The 13337-nt window shown below is 50.6% G+C and overlaps 1 protein-coding gene across 1 annotated transcript in view; it reads left to right on the top strand.

Annotated features, from left to right (window-relative positions):
* Nucleotides 1–5562: 5562 nt before the first annotated feature.
* PIPOX (pipecolic acid and sarcosine oxidase) overlaps nucleotides 5563–13337 on the top strand; it is a 14026-nt gene continuing 6251 nt past the window's right edge. Inside the window, exons 1-5 of the mRNA XM_083379825.1 lie at nucleotides 5563–5763; nucleotides 5943–6091; nucleotides 8004–8217; nucleotides 10281–10463; nucleotides 12472–12624. Coding sequence (XP_083235951.1) covers nucleotides 5641–5763; nucleotides 5943–6091; nucleotides 8004–8217; nucleotides 10281–10463; nucleotides 12472–12624 — 822 coding nt within the window. The 5' untranslated portion in view covers nucleotides 5563–5640. The remainder of the gene's footprint in view (nucleotides 5764–5942; nucleotides 6092–8003; nucleotides 8218–10280; nucleotides 10464–12471; nucleotides 12625–13337) is intronic.

The following is a 13337-nucleotide window of genomic DNA, read 5'->3' as shown; positions in this document are numbered from 1 at the left end:
CTCTCCAAGTGAAACATGTACATGACACACACCTAAAACATGCTATATACAACATGTGTATAGACCCACACCCCTACATATACATAAGAATAAAATATGAAATACTGTCCATCTTGAATACACAGCGGAAGGAGGAAGCCTGAGAATTCACAATGCTGCATGGAGTGAAACTATGGCTGAATCTGGATGTTCTGCTGCGGATACCACGAAGCCCCCCTCCCCCCAGAAGGGAACAAGGAAAACAGGTTGTGAAGAGGGTGTGTAGCGAAGAAATCCACTTTAGTGCTTTCCATTCACGTTGCCTCCTGTTCACCCAAAGTCCAGAGCTTTTCACCGATTGGCTGCCGAAGGAGATTTCAGAAGCCTCCGTCCGTGATCCGGAGTTTCCCTGCAAAGAAAGGGGGTCCAAAGGGCTCCCCAGATCCTTCACCCCCCCTCCCCAATGCTTCAATTGTGTGGAAAGGATTCTGCGTTAAGGCTTTCGCGGTTATTTTGAGAAATTTCTCATGAGAAGTCTGGATTATTTGATGGGAGGAAAAAAAAAGAACCTCATTATGCCTTCATCAAAGGAGATGGTGCTATGGATCACTGTCAGTTTGTATTAAGCCTGGAGTGGTAATTGGACCCCTGCCCTCCTCCAAGGCACGAGAGAGGAGGGGGGAGGGGAGGAAGAGGAGGAGGAGAAAGGAAAGGGGCAGGAGGAGGAGGGGAAGGGGAGGAAGAGGAGGAGAGGAAGGGGGGGAGGAGGAGGAGAAGGAAAGGGGGAGGAAGAGAAAGGAGAAGAGGAAGAGGACGGGAAGGGAAGGGAAAGGGAGGTGGAGGAGGGGAAGGGGAGTGGGGAAGAGGAGGAAGGGGAGGGGAAGGGGAGGAGGAGGGAGAAGAGGAGAAGGCGAAGGAGGAGAAATGAAAAGCAACCAGGCTACAAATATAACCGGATGATCAAGGCTTTTTTTTTTCTCACAGAACGCTCAGAACGGAGTTCTGGCACCTTTTTTTGGATGGAACCTTGTAGGGTAGGCAAGGCGGGTTGTATGACATGTGTGAGTTCCGGCACCTTTTTTTTTTCTTTTACAAAAAAAGCACTGCCTAATGATGGTGAACAGGTGGGCACAGTCTGCTGAGGGCACGGCTGTGCCACGTTCACCACACACGTGAAAGCAGCCCCAAAGAGCCTTGGAATTAATTCACCGCCCGCCCAGGCAGCCAGAGATTCTGCCAAGCCTGGAGCAGGAGGATTAGGCGTGCGTGTTGTGCGTGCGTGCATGGGAAGGGGCTTGCAGAATTGTCACAAAGGGGGAAGAAAGGGCCTGCGAAACCACACGGTCTTTTATGCCAGGACGTGCGTGTGTGTGTGTGTGTGTGTGTGTATGTGTGTGTGTGTTAATTCAAATTGGAGTTTGGCTCTTCGGCGGGTCATTAGAAAAAGAGAGAGAGAGAGAAAAAAAACACTGGGGCTTCTGAGCCTTTCTCCCGTCTACAAGGGATCCAGACTGGGGTGATGGGCACCTGGCTTGTGTTCAGCTGCAGCACCCCAGGGTGTGTGTGTGTGTGTCGGGGTGTCCCCATTTCTCACTTTCCAGCCTGTTCCCACGAGCAAAGTCCTGGTTCCGACAGATGAAACTCTTCAAAAGAACCCCGAGGCGTCGTTTACCTTAAAGGATCTTGTACTCGAGTAGCAGAATATCGGCACTTACCTAATCGAAGCCAAGAACTGAATTCCCCTCCCCTGGGCACCTAGTATCAAAGCACAATTCCCTCCTGCAATTAACCGTCATAAATCACATTCCCCAATTAGCGTGAAGCCGCTGGCTTCCTCTCCAGCCCACCAATTCTTTATCAGCTCTGGGCTCAGTAACCTTGATTCTCACGCTACGTTTAGTGTTGTTGTGTCTAGCTGGACTCTCATTCACATTCTCTCCCCCCTCCCCCCCTGTCCCAGCATCATCTAACTCCAAAAGCGAAAGGGGAAAAAGATGGCTACATTTCCATCTGTTGTCAACGCAAAAACATCCGATGTTAGCAGCGCTGACATCAATAAGGGAACCCAGATCCGCTTAAGGACCACACGGTTTACTTCAAAACTGTGGTGACTGGCTTAACCACCATGGCAAAAAAGGGGGGGCAATGCTGGTTAAGGAGATCACCCCAGTTGTTAACCGAACCGTGTTGTCCTTAAGCGAAAGAGCGTTGTTATGAGAATCACCAAAGTTGTTATCACACAGTTTGGGAAAAACCAGAATCTGGTTTTTCCGCACTGACTTTGCAAGTCAGAAGGTGGCAAAAGGGGATCGCATGACCCCTGGGACCTCGGAGGTCTTCTAGTCCACCCCCCCAGCTCAAATAAAAAACCCTATTCCAGACAGTTATCCAATCTCTTCTTTAAAACCTCCAGTGATGGGGCACCCACAGCTTCTGGAGGCAAGCCGTTCCACTGGTTAATTGTTCAGAAAATATTTAAAAATATGTCTAGCAAATGTTGGAAATGTAATCGAAATCCTGGTACACATCATCACCTGTGGTGGACGTGTGTTAAAGCAAAAAAAAAAAATGGGCAAAAATGCGTACTTGGTTAGAAAAGATTTTAGGAAAACACGTAGACTTTAAAGCTGAACTTTTTTTATTAGGTATAATTTCAAAAAAATTGGATAAACAAAGTGTATATTTAACATTGCATGCATTAACAGCAGCGAGGACGGTATTTGCTCAGCCCTGGAAAAATGAAAAAAAAAAACCTCCATTGGATGAAGAGATAATCAAGGAAATACTGGTCTGTGCTGAAATGGATAGACTTACGTTGAGAATTAAAGAAGGCGCAGAATATGTTCAAACGTGGAATTTATTTTATCAATGACTGGGAAAAACAGGATAGAGAGTAAGAATTTAACAAATTAACCCGGTCAACATGATCATTAAGCACTAATGAATTGTAATAATAGAAAATTAATAAAATATTATTTTAAAAAATTTTCTCCTTAGTTCTAGGTTGCTTCTCCCATTGATTAGACTGCTCTTTCCTTCCTTCCTTCCTATTTCTCCCTTCCCCCTCCCTTTCCTACTTCCCTTTTCTTTCTTTCCTACCTTTTCCCTCCCTTCCACCCACCCTTCCCCACTTCCCTTTTCCTTCCTTCCTCCCTTCCGCCTCCCTTCCACCACCCTTCCCCACTTCCCTTTTCCTTCCTCCCTTCCCCCTCCTTCCACCCTTCTCCACCCTCCTTTCCACCACCCTTCCCCACTTCTCTTTTCCTTCCTTCCTTCTGCCTCCCTTCCACCCACCCTTCCCCACTTCCCTTTTCCTTGCTTCCTCCCTTCCCCCACCCTTCCCCACTTCTTTTCCTTTCTTCCTGCCTTCCACCCACCCTTCCCCACTTCCCTTTGCCTTGCTTCCTCCCTTCCCCCACCCTTCCCCACTTCTTTTCCTTTCTTCCTGCCTTCCACCACCTTTCCCCACTTCCCTTTTCCTTCCTCCCTTCCCCCACCCTTCCCCACTTCTCCACTTCCCTTTTCCTTCCTCCCTTCCTTCCACCACCCTTCCCGACTTCCCTTTTCCTCCCTTCCCCCTCCCTTCCCCCCACCCTTCCCCACTTCCCTGTTCCTTCCTCCCTTCCTTCCACCACCCTTCCCCACTTCCCTTTTCCTTCCTCCCTTCCACCACCCTTCCTCACTAACATACCTGGCGCCCAGCTGTGTGGCAACGGCCCTGCCCGAGCTTCTCGACGCCCTCTCAGGGTTGGCGGTTGAGTTTCCCAGACTTATAGTTCTGCGAGGCATGGGCCCGGATTATCTTAGGGAGCACCTGCTGCCAGCATCAACTTCCCATCGTCCTGGGCCTCCTTAGGGTGCCGCCGGTCAGGGAGTGCCGGCGGGTGATCCCCAGAGGGAGGGCCTTCTCTGTGGGCGCGCCAGACCTTTGGAATGACTTACCTGTGGAACTCCGGACCGCCCTCGGCGACCTTCGTTCGTTTCGTCAGGACCTGAAAACTTGGCTCTTTGATCTCTCTGGCCTGGACTGAGGGGTTTTCAGTTTTTAAACTTGGTTTTATTTTGTTGGGCTAGTAATAAATTTATTTTAATTCTATTTCTATTTTAACTTTTCTATTGTTTTTTTTTAAACTTTGCCCTGTAAACCGCCCTGAGTCCTTCGGGAATAGGGCGGTATAGAAAACTAATAAAATAAAATAAATAAATAAATAAATAAATGTTTTAATTGCCCTGGACACCGCCCTGAGTCCCTCGGGAGAAGGGTGGTATATAAATCTAATCAATAAATAATAATAATAACAACAACAACAACAACTTCTGGGGCAAAACCCTTCTACCTCTTAGAAAGTCACCCCCCCCCCGCCCGAGTTCTCTTTTGCTTCTCTCCTTGAGGCTGCTGAGTTATAATAATAATAATAATAATAATAATAATAATAATAATAATAATAATAATAATAATAAGTTGGAAGGAACCTTGGAGGTCATCTAGTCCAACCCCCTGCTCAGGCAGGAAACCCTATACCATTTCAGGCAAATGGCTGGCCAGTCTCTTCTTAAAAACTTCCAGTGTTGGAGCATTCACAACTTCTGGAGGCAGGTTTTTCCACTGGGTAACAGAATAAGTGAGTTGGAAGGGACCTTGGAGGCCATCTAGTCCAACCCCCTGCTCAGGCAGGAAACCCTATGCCATTCCAGACAAAATGGCTGTCCAATCTCTTCTTAAAAACTTCCAGTGATGCAGCATTCACCGCTTCTGGAGGCAGGTTGTTAATAATGCTGGAAAGGACCTTGGAGGTCATCTAGTCCAACCCCCTGCTCAGGCAGGAAATCCTATCCCATTTCAGACAAATGGCTGTCCAGTCTCTTCTTAAAAACTTCCAGTGTTGGAGCATTCACAGCTTCTGGAGGCCAGGAGTTCCACTGGTTAATTGTTCTATCAGCAAATTTCTCCTTAGTTCTAGGTTGCTTCTCTCTTTGGTTATAATAATTATTAATAATAATAGAGTTGGAAGGGACCTTGGAGGTCATCTAGTCCAACCCACTGCTCAGGCAGGAAACCCTATACCATTTCAGACAAATGGCTGTCCAGTCTCTTCTTAAAAACTTCCAGTGTTGGAGCATTCACAGCTTCTGGAGGCAGGTAGTTCCACTGGTTAATTGTTCTAACTGTCAGGAAGTTTCTCCTTAATTCCAGGTTGCTTCTCTCCTTGATGAGTTTCCATCCGTTGCTTCTTGCCCTGCCTTCGGGCGCTTTGGGGAATAGCTTGACTCCCTCTTCTTTGGGGCAGCCCCTGAGAGATTGGAAGCCTGCTATCATGTCCCCCCTGGTCCTTCTCTTCGTTAAACGAGACATCCCCAATTCCAGCAACCGTTCCTGGTATGTTTTAGCCTCCAGTCGCCCGATCCTCTTCGTTGCTCTTCTCCGAGGAAGAACCGAGCCCCCCCCAACTCCACCTCCCCCCCAAAAAAACCCCACCCCACCCCCACTTCCAGCTGACCCAGGGCCCTTCGGAGTCTGGCGTCGTCGGCCCTTGCAACCCCCCCTCCCGGCGGTGCCCCTCCTCCGTCCAAGCGGGGGAGGACCCGGGCCGGGCTGCAAGCCAGCCGGACTTCGCCCCCTGCCCGCCCCCGTCCCGGGCAGGCCAGAGCCGGCGAGGAGCCATGGCTGCGGGCGGGGAGGACGGCCGGCCCTTCGACGCGCTGGTGCTGGGCGCGGGGATCCAGGGCTCCTGCGCTGCCTACCAGCTGGCCCGCCGCCGGCTGAAGACCCTCCTCTTGGAGCAGGTAGCGGCGGCGGCCCTGCCCGGACGGGCTGCTGCCTGCAAGGCTGGCCGGGACAAGCCCGGGCAGGGCGGGGGAGGGGGCTGAAGCCTGGGGAGGGGGCAAGCCGGGGAGGGGGGGCGACCTCCTGCGGCCTCCCCCACCCCCGGAAAGCGTCCGACCCCCGCACCTGCTCCCCGCAGTTCCCGCTGCCCCACAGCCGCGGAAGCTCCCACGGCCAGAGCCGCATCAGCCGCAGCGCCTACCCGCAGGAGCGCTACCTGGCCCTGATGGCCGAAGCCCGGCCGCTCTGGGCTCAGCTGGAGGCCGAGGCCGGCACTCGGCTGCACAGGTGAGGAGGAGGAGGAGGAGGAGGAGGAGGCGGCTCGGGAGCGGGTTGGGCTGGATGACCTCTAGGGAGCCTCCGGGCCCGCGCTTCGCTGCCCATCTCGAAGCTCTCCCTCTGCCCCTCCCCGCCCGCGCCGGCTCCAGAGGCCGATTATGCTCCGGAGAGGCTTCCAAGCCAATAAAAAGGGGAGCTTGGAGCGGGAGGGGGGGCGAAAGGGGGGGAGGATGAGATGAGATCTGCCCTCTGCACATGCCCAGAGAGCTCTCTCTTGGAGAATGGCAGCTTTCAGTCAAGAAAGGGAGAACCTTTGTAACTCAGGGTTGAAATGAGGGGGGTGGGTCCTGGATGCTCTCTGAGCTGGGGGGTTTCCTTGCAGATGTTTCATGACCCAACTAGGGAACATCATCAGTGCTAGAAGGGAGGAGGAGGAGGTGGAGAAGGAATAATAATAATAATAATAATAATAATAATAATAATAATAATAATAATAATAATAATAATAATAATAATAATAATAATAATAATAATAAATACATGAGGTCCTAGGTGCTCTCTGAGTTTGGAGGTTTTCTTAAAAGATGCTTTTTCATGACCCAGCTAGGGAATCTATGATCCACAATCAAAGGGTTGCCTCTTTGCTAGGATACTGTTTGGGCCATTAGAACAAGCTTGGCATGTGTTGTGTACTAGGCCCCCCCCCTCACACACACACACACACACACACGCACACACACACACACACACACAAAGACTGTATGCACAAAACTTCATTTATTTATTTAGAATTCAGCCGATTCTGTGCAGCTATCAATCAAATACTGGAAAAACAGATGAAGCACAACACAAACCGCTAAAGCATAAAACGTCACGGCAACCACAAGAAACTTGTGCCAGTTCCTGTGAAGGGGGCCCTTGTCTCCCAGCTCTGGGGGAGAGCAAAGGCTTTGTGTGTGTGTAAGTGTGTGTAAGTGTGTGTGAGAGAGAGAGAGAGAGAGAATGGGTGAATTCAGGGACTCCGGGGTGGGGAGGGGGGGGAGTCACCCAATGCACAGAGCTGTGGCTAAGCAAGCAGGTGGGGGCAGCGCACACAAACACACACACACACACACACACACACCAGCCTTGCCAAACGCACAAAGTGTAACTGAGCTCAGGGCGGGGTGCTAAAGGCAGCCACGGGGGGCTCCCCCTGATTGGTTATGCAAGTCACCGGAACATGTTCCCCCACCCCCACCCCGTGATCTCTGACATGAGTTGGTGTCATGTTGCAAGCATGAAGGAAGCTGTGCCAGGATGTTTTATCTAGATCAGCTTTGCTTGTGGGTGAATGTGGGATTTAGCTTTAACACAGTTTTATTATTGTATTACATTGGGCATAATTTATTGAATCCTTTTTAACTTCTTTTTAACTTTTGTATTTACATTTTGATATTTATTGCCCTGTACACCGCCCTGAGTCCTTCGGGAGAAGGGCGGTATAAAAATTTAATAAATAAATAAATAAATAAATAAATAAATAAATAAATAAATAAATAAATAAATAAATAAATAATGCGTTACCTAGTTGGGTGGTTTCCGTCTGCAAGGAAACCACCAAGCTCGGAGAGCACCAAGGACCCCACAGTCCTCCCCCTCCTCCTCCTCCTCCTCCTCCTCCCTTCTAACACTGCTGGCTGAGGAATTCTGGGAGTTGAAGTCCACAAGTCATAAAAGGGCCAAGTTTGAAGACCCCTGGTATCGGGTCTAGGGTCTCCTGCTTGAGCAGGGGGCTGGACTAGAAGACCTCCAAGGCCCCTTCCAGCTCCTATTCTGAGTCGGATGGTCCTTCTGCAGCCCCGTGCCCCGTCTGCCCCATCCTGCCGCCCAGGGGCACCAGAGAGGGTCCCTGCCATAATCACGCCTCCCTCTGCCGCAGGCCGATCCTCGCCCTGGTGGTGGGGCACCCAGAGAACCCCCAATTCCAAAGCTACAGGTGGACCATGGAGCGCCACCAGTTGCCCACGGACTTCCTGGGCCCCCAGGAGTTGGCCAAGCGGTTCCCAGGGATCCACCCGTACGGCGGGGAGATGGCCTTGACGGACCACACGGCAGGCGTCTTGTATGCCAGCAAGGCACTCCGAGCTGTGCAGGTAGCAACTGTGGGTGTTTGGGGGAGGGGGGAGTGAAGAGAAATGTACCCCCCCTATCCTTTCTGCCCTAGTGAACTCTTTGGACAAAAGAGCCCCCTTGTGTATGGGTCACACTTGGCACTGCAGATATGAATGCTAAAATAATAAAGGTGGGAGATGGATGGATGGGTGGATGGATGGATGGATGGATGGATGGACGGACGGACGGACGGACAGACAGAGGTAGATAAATAGATGATAGATAGATGATAGAGATAGATAGAGAAAGACAGATAGAAATAGAGATAGATAAATAGATGTTACATTATAGAGAGAGAGACAGACAGACAGACAGACAGAGCTAGATAAATAGATGATAGATTTTAGATAGATAAATAGATGATAGATTTTAGATAGAGATAGAGATAGATAAATAGATGATAGATAGATGATAGAGAGAGATAGAGAAAGACAGATAGGATAGACAGAGCTAGATAAATAGATGTTACATTTTAGATAGATAGATGATAGATTTTAGATAGAGATACAGAGCTAGATAAATAGATGTTAGATTTTAGATCGATAAATAGATGATAGATTCTAGATGGATGGGTGGGTGGGTGGGTGGGTGAGAGAGAAGGAGATGATTGAGAGAGAAAGAGAGATAGGCAGAGAGATAAATATATGGATGGATGGACACATAGATGGGCAGGCAGGCAGACAACAGACGGAGGGACGGATGGAAGGATGGACCAATGGACAGCTAGATGGATAGATCAAGAGGCAGACAAGCAGGCAAATGGATGGATGGATGGACGGGCGGACAGACCAATGGAAAGACCCCTAGGCGGGCAGACAGACAGACCGCTCCAGGAAGGAAGGGGGGGGTCGCCCCTCCTCCCATTCCCAAAGGCCACCCGGCGCCTTTGAAATAAATATTTCTCCAGCCTCCTGGGAGGATTCGGCCTCCCTGCCCGCCCCCCCCCCCAGGGTGGGTGGCTTTTATTTAGCTTTATGGCCTTCTTAGTCGAGAGCTGCTTTTCTGCCCGGAGGGCTGCCGAAGCCCCTCAGGGGATGGAAAGGAGCCCAGATCAAAAGTCCAGAATCAAACATCACGGGCCATTTAAGGAGGAGGAGGAGATTAAAAACCCGGAGAAGAGAGAGAAACGAAAACCCTTTCAGGGCCATGAAAGCAACCAGCAAATGTCATCCAGAGGTGAAGTAAGAGCCTCTTTACAACCGCTGCGGCTGGGTGGGGTTGGATTCCAACTCCCATAATCCCCCTGCAGGTAGGTGGCTGTTCAGGGGGTCTACCTCTAGCCAGGGTTGGGTAAAGGGGTCTCAAGGGGGCTGCCCAAAGTCACCTCAACAGGTGAAATGGGAAGGAAAGGAAAGGAAAGGAAAGGAAAGGGAAGGGAAGGGAAGGGAAGGGAAGGGAAGGGAAGGGAAGGGAAGGGAGGAAGGAAATGAAAGAAAAGAAAAAGATAAGAGAGGAAGAGGAAGGAAAGGAAAGAGGAAAAAGATGAGAAAGAAAAAAGGAAGGAAGGAAATGAAATGAAAGAAAAGAAAAAGGAAAGAAAGAAGGAAGGAAGAAAGAAAGAAAGAAAGAAAGAAAGAAAGAAAGAAAGAAAGAAAGAAAAAGAAAGAAAGAAAGAAAGAAAGAAAGAAAGAGAAGAGAAAGAAAGAAAGAAAGAAAGAAAGAAAGAAAGAAAGAAAGAAAGAAAGAAAGAAAGAAAGAAAGAAAGAAAGAGAAGCTGGCTGGGGGATTCTGGGAGTTGAAGTCCAGGGCTGAGAATTGACGCCCGTTCAGGATCGCTTCCCTTCCATTTCCGGGCCTTCCCTTCTCCGCCCGGCCTCCTTGCACCAGCACAGATGACCAGCAGACCGCCCCCATTTGAACCCAGGGCCTGTCCGGGATTCCACTCCCGGGGCAATGCGCCGGGTGCGCGTTAAGCACTGAATCCTCACCTGCCCCACGGAGCATGCAAACGTTCGCCGGTTGTCCCGCCCGGCCGAAAGCAAAAATTGTGTGTGTGTGTGTGTGTGTGTCAGACCTCTTTTTGTCTCCCCCCCCCGGCCCCCAGGACCTCTTTCAGAGGCACAAGGGGGTCTTGAGGGACGGAGAGAAGGTGCTCCAAATCCTGCCGGGATCACTGGTCACGGTTACGACCGACCGAGGGGAGTACCGGGCAAAACGCCTAGTGGTCACAGCCGGCGCGTGGACCAATCAGCTCCTGGCTCCGTTGGGACTGCAGCTGCCTCTTCAGGTAAGGAGGGGACACCCTCCCCCTCCCAAAGAAGAGGGGGGTCAGGCAACCATTGGGGCACAAAGCGTCCCTTAAGGGGGATCACCACTCAGCCCCAAATTTCACTGCGAAGCGAGACCGTCGTTAAGTGGGTTTCGCTCCATTTTACGACCTTCCTCGCCACCGTCGTTAAGCGAATGCTGGCTGCGGTGGTTAAGTTAGTCACCCGGTCGTTAAGTGAATCCGGCTTTCCCTGTTGACTTTGTGGGCCGGACAGTCGCCAAAGGGGGACGACTGCATCCGTTGTAAATACTAAGGGTGTGAATTTTGATCACACAACCGCGGGGATACCGCACACGGTTGTAACTGCGAGGACTAGTCCGATGTCATTGTTTCCAATGCCGGTAAAAAAAATAAAAATACAGGGAGTCCTCAACTTAACAACCATTCCTTTAGTGACTGTTCAAAGTTACGACGGCACTGGAAAAAAGCGACTTACGACCATTTTTCACACTTGCGACCGTCGCAGCATCCCTGTGGGCGTGTGATCGAAACTCAGACCCTCGGCAACTGACTCACGGTTACGACCGTCGCAGCATCCTGGGGGGGGTCACGTGATCCCCTTTCGCGACCTTCTGACAAGCAAAGTCAATGGGGAGAAGCCGGATTTGTTTAACGACCGAACATCTGCCGTGATTCACTTAATGACTTTGACAAGAAAGGTGGTAAAATGGGGCAGAGGTTCATGCACCAAATGTCTCGCTTAGCAGCATAAATTTTGGGCTCAGCTGTTTTCATAAGTTGAGGACTCCCTGTATTGTCATTTTATTTCGCTCACCTCGAACGTTGCTAATATTATTTTTTCCCTGAGTCCTGAGTTTAAAAACTTTTTCCCCAGTCTGAGTTCCCCCAGGCAGCCTGGGGGGGGGAAAGGGGGAGGTGGTCCAATTCTGTGCATCAGGAGTCCCAGAAGGTTGAACAATTCACCAGTGGAACAACCTGCCTCCAGAAGTGGTGAATGCTCCAACACTGGAAGTTTTTAAGAAGAGACTGGACAGCCATTTGTCTGAAATGGTATAGGGTTTCCTGCCTGAGCAGGCGGTCAGAATAGATGACCTCCAAGGTCCCTTCCAACTCTATTATTATTAATAATTATTATAACCAAAGAGAGAAGCAACCTAGAACTAAGGAGAAATTTGCTGATACAACAATTAACCAGTGGAACCACCTGCCTCCAGAAGCAGTGAATGCTCTACACTGGAGGTTTTTAAGAAGAGGCTGGACAGCCATTTGTCTGAAATGGTATAAGGGTTTCCTGCCTGAGCAGGGGGTTGGACTAGATGACCTCCAAGGTCCCTTCCAACTCTATTATTATTATTAACAACCTGCCTCCAGAAGCTGTGAAGGCTCCAACACTGGAGGTTTTCAAGAAGAGACTGGACAGCCATTTGTCTGAAATGGTATAAGGGTTTCCTGCCTGAGCAGGGGGTTGGACTAGATGACCTCCAAGGTCCCCTTCCAAGTCTGTTATTCTATTATTCTATAGGAGGGAAGGAGGGAGGGAGGGAGGGAGGAAGGAAAGAAAGAAACTCATCAAGGAGAGAAGCAACCCGGAATTAAGGAGAAACTTCCTGACAGTCAGAACAATTAACCGGTGGAACTCCTTGCCTCCAGAAGTTGTGACTGCTCCAATCCCTGGAGGCTTATCAAGAAGAGACCGCACAGCCATTTAACAGAAATGGTAGAATTGTTAGACTAGAAGCCCCCTTTTTTTTCCCCAGCACCGTCGTAAGTTTGAACCGTCATTAAGTGAACGGGGTGCTGCTTTGTCAGGACAATTGCAGAAAACTGCAAGGCAGCGAATGCCACCCCGAGCAAGCTGGCCGAGTTGAGCTGGCCTTGCCAAGGTCATTCCTGCCTTCGGTGGCCGGCGTGTCCCGCACCCATGCCCCGCTCCGAGTGCCAGTGAAGGGGACTCTGAGGTGTGGCTGCCCCCCCCCCTTCCTGAGCCCCCGTTTCCCCCTTTCAGCCGCTGCGTGTCCGAGTTTGCTACTTGCGGGCCAAGGAGCCCGGCCCCCGGGGTCTCCAGGGGTTTCCTTCGTGTTTCCTGGGCGTCGGCCTCAACCGAGATGACCACGACTTCTACGGCTTGCTGACTGGCGAGTACCCGGATCTGATCAAGGTGAGCAGGAGGGGAATTGGGGAGGGGTCTGCTCAGGGGTTTCGCTTTTGGGCCAAGCTGCACCTGAGAGGTGGCGGCAGGCATCTTGGCCACCAGATGGAGAATGCCAAGCGCAACGGATGAGCACCAGGTGCTACATTGCAGCACAAGCAACTTACTCAAGCCTTATGCAGTCCAGTCCTCCTTTCCCCCCCACCTTCCCTCCTTCTCTTCGCACACTGCACTCCCCTCTAGCACTGATGATGTTCCCTAGCTGGGTCACGAAAGGTCTGCAAGGAAACCACCCAGCTCAGAGAGCACCAAGGTCCCCACAGTCATTTTTCCTCTTCCTCTTCCTCCTCCTCCTCCTCCCTCCTCCTCCTCCTCCTCCCTCCTCCTCCTCCTCCTCCTCCTCCTCCTCCTCCTCCTCCTCCTTGCACACCACCCCTCCATCCGGCCTTGATGATGTTGTTAAGGTATAAATCACCTTTGTAGAGGTGTGAGAACTCTTTCTAGACCTGCGCACTAAACAGACTGAAACCGTAACATAACTAGTCATATGGGATTCACTATGGTTACCAGATAAGTTATCACAACAGGTGCAGAGAGCAGGGGGAAACGTACAGTTAGAAATGAACTTTTCTGACGAACAAAAAAAAACAACGTGCAGTGACATATGTTTCCTAGTTGGGTCACGAAACATCTGCAAGAAAATGAAAGAGCATCAAGGATCC

The sequence above is a fragment of the Vipera ursinii genome (genome assembly GCF_947247035.1).
Source record: "Vipera ursinii genome assembly, chromosome: 1".
NCBI lineage: Eukaryota > Metazoa > Chordata > Lepidosauria > Squamata > Viperidae > Vipera > Vipera ursinii.
The sequence above is the reverse complement of the archived record's forward strand: the minus strand, read 5'-3'. Positions and strand labels throughout refer to the sequence as shown.